The sequence below is a fragment of the Limulus polyphemus genome, unplaced genomic scaffold, assembly GCF_000517525.1.
Source record: "Limulus polyphemus unplaced genomic scaffold, Limulus_polyphemus-2.1.2 Scaffold10162, whole genome shotgun sequence".
NCBI lineage: Eukaryota > Metazoa > Arthropoda > Merostomata > Xiphosura > Limulidae > Limulus > Limulus polyphemus.
The window spans coordinates 6,988-11,587 of NW_013675772.1; the positions used below are offsets into that span (position 1 = coordinate 6,988).

General features: G+C 27.7%; 1 protein-coding gene across 1 annotated transcript in view; it reads right to left on the reverse strand.

The window, feature by feature from the left end:
* LOC111083574 (Down syndrome cell adhesion molecule-like protein Dscam2) overlaps nucleotides 1–4,600 on the reverse strand; it is a gene marked incomplete at both ends in the record, with an annotated part of 14,447 nt that overhangs the window by 4,227 nt on the left and 5,620 nt on the right. The window contains 2 exons of the mRNA XM_022380185.1: nucleotides 1,109–1,276; nucleotides 3,999–4,298. Coding sequence (XP_022235893.1) covers nucleotides 1,109–1,276; nucleotides 3,999–4,298 — 468 coding nt within the window. The remainder of the gene's footprint in view (nucleotides 1–1,108; nucleotides 1,277–3,998; nucleotides 4,299–4,600) is intronic.

The following is a 4,600-nucleotide window of genomic DNA, read 5'->3' on the forward strand; positions in this document are numbered from 1 at the left end:
AACACGGAGACGTAACAATATTGATTTTATTAGTAACTTACCAGAGAAAATTGAAAAAAAATATTGTTTTAATATCATTAGATGTTGTTTCTCTTTATCCAAGTATCAAATATGAATATGGTATAAACGCTATTTAATATTATTTAAATAGATACCCAGACTTATTACATTCACATTTTAATAAAGAAGTGATAATTAAATGTAATTTATTTTAGGTAATTGCTATTTTATTTGTAAAGACAATATCATCAACAAATCTCTGGAACATCAATGGGAACAAAAGCGGTTTCAGCTTTTGCCATTTTAATTATGGGATGTTTTGAAATTGAAATGTTCAATAGTTTATCTAATTATTTTGAAATTATTTATTTATATTAATTACTTAAATCAAAATTTGAAAAAGGTTTCTAGATTATTGTTTTCTATTATGGAACAGATTATTTGATTTTTAAATATTTTTTGAAAATTTGAATCAAATTAACCCAACATAAAGTTTACCTTCAAAATGAGCAGTTTAGGTTTATCCTTTTTAGATATATGGATTATAAGAATGGAATACAGTAAGATTGAAATGGATTTATATTACAAACCTATTAATTCACTCCAGTATTTAGATTTTTATAGTAATCATTCTATACATACTAAATTCAATATTCCACTTGGCCTAGCTCAAATAATTTTTCCTATTTTTTTCTAACTTGGAAGTTCAACAAAAACAGACTGATAGAATTGAAATCTTATCTTAGGAAATGTTATTATCCAGAAAGTGTAATAGAGAGAGGTTTTAAGTTAGTTAAGATTAAAAAGGAAATTAATAATGATAATATAAAATAAGAACAAATTATTCCTTTTATAATAACACATTACTCAGGAGTTAAAATTAATATTAACTCTTAGCCAAAAAGAATTGGAAAGAATTTCAGATAAAACTCTAAAAGCTAAGGTTGAAAATAAACAAATTATTTCATCACAAAGACAACCTAAAAACTTTATGTGCTATCTTAAATCAGAGAAATAAAGTAAAGAAATGCAATAAACCAAATTGTTATATTTGTGGGAAAAGTTATATTACATACACTAAATATATTACAGGCCCTAAAAGCTGTACCTTGATACTTAGCTCCAGGAGAATGTTTTCTCTGACATACCACAAGGGCTAAAACAACAACTGATACAATCACCACAAGAGATGTTACCACAGGAACAATCACTGCAGCATCTTCGTAGAATGCTGGGGGTTCTTCAGTGTTAATTATTAACTCTGGAATCAGCGTAGCTATGGAGGAATCAAATTAACACTAATAGGACTCTGGTATGTATTGAGGAAAAATCCTAAAGAAATCTCCAGCAGCAACAAAATTGTAGTCAAAGTAAAAAAATGTTTTGTAACTCCAGCCAAAAATATTTTTATCCTGACATGTTATTTATGAAACTTCTCAGACAAAAACCATCACTAGAAAATATTGCTATTCATAAAGTCAAAATAACAAATTATACAAGAAAACTGAAAAACATTCTAATTTTATGTTTTTACTCTTAACCTAAAGTACTGTAATAAATATAAGTCACTTGGTCAACACATTAGTAATTTGTTTGCTCAGTAGTGAAATATATGGAAACTAGATCTCAACTTCAAATGATATTTGAAAACAAACATTGTTACATTTTCAAAAATTTAATAGTCATGATATAAATTACAACTGAACAGATTTAACTTTCAAGAATTAATTTTGTTAACTATATGTCTTAGCCAGTCAAATATATATACAAGCAATATAAGGCCAGTTCACCTGAATATATTATATGTGGTATTGTACATAGTACAATGTTATTTTCAGTAACAGCTTTATAAAATGTGGGATATCTTTTATTGAAATTTGCAAGTGATTCCAACAATTAAACATGATGTGTTTTATGTTAAATTGTTGCAAAAGTCTCGAGAGTATCCTTGTAGAATAATAGCAAATAAGAGATACAGCAAAATATAAATTTATACCTTCGATATGCATTACATTCATAGCTGAAACTGTGTCCAAAATACATTTTCAATTAAATGAATCATGTACCAGATACACATGTCATGCTTGTAAAACCTTTGAAATATATTTTTGTTCTTGTTAAATGCTACAACATAAATATAAAATGTATGTTTTGTTTCTATCCATAATAACCGTGATCACAATACTAGAACATGGGTAATTGCAACACAAACGTTAACAGATTTCTCTAACCAATTGTTATAGACATGTATTTGGTACACATATATTACCTTATTAAATATTGCAATTCAACAATTATTTTGTATGGTGGATATACCAAATATATTTTTTGTTTGTATATTTATATTAAAGAAAAGCTACACAATCTATGTTAATTGTTATATCTGTGGTTATCATTCCTAATTTAGAATTGGTAAACTAGAAGAAAGGTGACTAGTCAACATTACCCATTGATTACTCTGATTGTAAAGTGGGATATGACCATCACTTTATAATACACCCACTGCCCCAAAGTGGGCAACATGATTTTACTGCAATGGGACTTGACCCTTAGACTCACAGTCTTGTGCACTAACCAGTAGGCAGCACCCAGGTCTGTATGCTTTTCAACATAATATTTAAAAGTAATCACAGAACAAGAAGAATATGGAAAATACATCAAATACATTATAGAAACTATTTTTATAAGCATTTATGTACCAGATTTTGTGTGTCTATAAATGTACCGATTTGTTTACAGTAATAAAACATATATATATAATATTTAAAATTAAAAAATTAAAAATAATTTCAGACATTACAAACTTTCTAGACACAAGTAATTAATCGTGAAATACGTTTCTAAATGTATTTGTGATGGCATTATGATATACTAGCAGAAATACTGCCCTAACATTTTACTAAAAAAAAAAAAAAAAAGAACTTTTTTCTAGGAAAATACTGCATGGGAAAAGTGTTCAGATTATGCTCTTTAGTCATACATGACTAATTGCATCAAAATGATACAACGCACAGAGCTCAAAATTTTTTACAAGCCTTTTAGGTGGCACCTTGTCAAACGCTTTCTGAAAATTCAGAAACACCAAATCTACACCCTTACCCTCATCTACATAAACAATAACCTTTTAAAAGAATGTTAAAAGATTTGTAAGGCAAGATTTTCCCTTAGTAAAACCATGTTGACTATCCAATAAAATTATAAACTTTGTTAAATGACTTTGCAAAGCATTTTTTTTTAGCAGACTTTTCAAAACATTACACCAGTGAAGACATAATCATGCCCTCACGTACAGTTCTAGTGAAAGTCATGTTCTTGTTGTGAGGAGAGTACTTTTATTTAAAATTATGTTTTATTATAAAGAAATGGTTGTTGCACATACCACAATTATTTTTCTAATTGTCTGAATCTGGAATATCCAAAGTGTTAAATTTTTATGGATTTTTTGTTTTTGGTGCCATTCAGTAGATGGCACAGAAGTTTTGGTTACATACATAAATACTAACATATACACTAAGAAGATTTGTATTAAAATGTATGTTAGAGTGTACTTATAGCAATATATTTCTTTCCAAACAGGTAGTGTAAATGTAATTACATTCTAAGTCAGTTAATATTAATTAAATATCTTTAAAAATTATTATATTGTTTTGTTTTTGCTAATTTTAAAACGGCTCATAACTTCTATTTTTCAAACTAAAGTGGGTACAAATTTAGTATACCTTATGACAAATTATTTAACAAGCATAACATAAAAATATTATAACTTACCAAAGTTTACTTTCCGAAAAGTGCTATACTTACAAATAATTTTATTTCAGAAAACAATAAATATTAAAATAGACAATAAAATCTATGTAATACACATGTTTCAATTAAGGATAAAATATACAAAACAAGACAATAAAATATTTAAAAGATAAGCTCTTTAATAAAAAATAATCATCGTCATTTGTTTTAAATGTGCTCATAATAATAAATCTAATTTTTGACAAACATACCTCCATTTCCAGAGTATATTGATGTCAAAACACTGTATTCAGCTACTGTCTTGCCTGCACTGTTGTGTGCTGTAATTTGAATATTGTACCAGGTTTCTGGCCTCAAGTCATGTAGGGTCATAGCTCCTTCTTCAGGTTTTAGCCTTGTAGCTATAACTGTCCACTCTGAAGATAGTTGCATTTTGTACTTAACTGACATTTTAAAAATAGGGCACCCTCCATCATCCCACTTGTTTAAGTGTAAGGTAACAGATGTTGTGTTTGGAGTAATGAAAACTTCCTTCTTGGGTGGCACAGGCTCTACATGTAAGCAAAGTTGTATTGTAATAAAAAATAAAGTTTTATAAGATAGAAAACAACTACAATATAATCAGATCTCCCAAACATTTAAACTTTAAGTATGTCTGTAAATCTCTGGTTATATAATGAAATATATAAAGCTTTCTAAGCTATTATTAAGTTCACAATTAAAATAATTGTAAAAAAATCTTAAAGCCAGCCATTATCATTCATATACTTATCAAGCTTTTTCTTAAACTCACTTCAAATTACTTCTTCTACAACATCTGAAGGCAACCCATTCCAAAGGCCAATCACCCTGT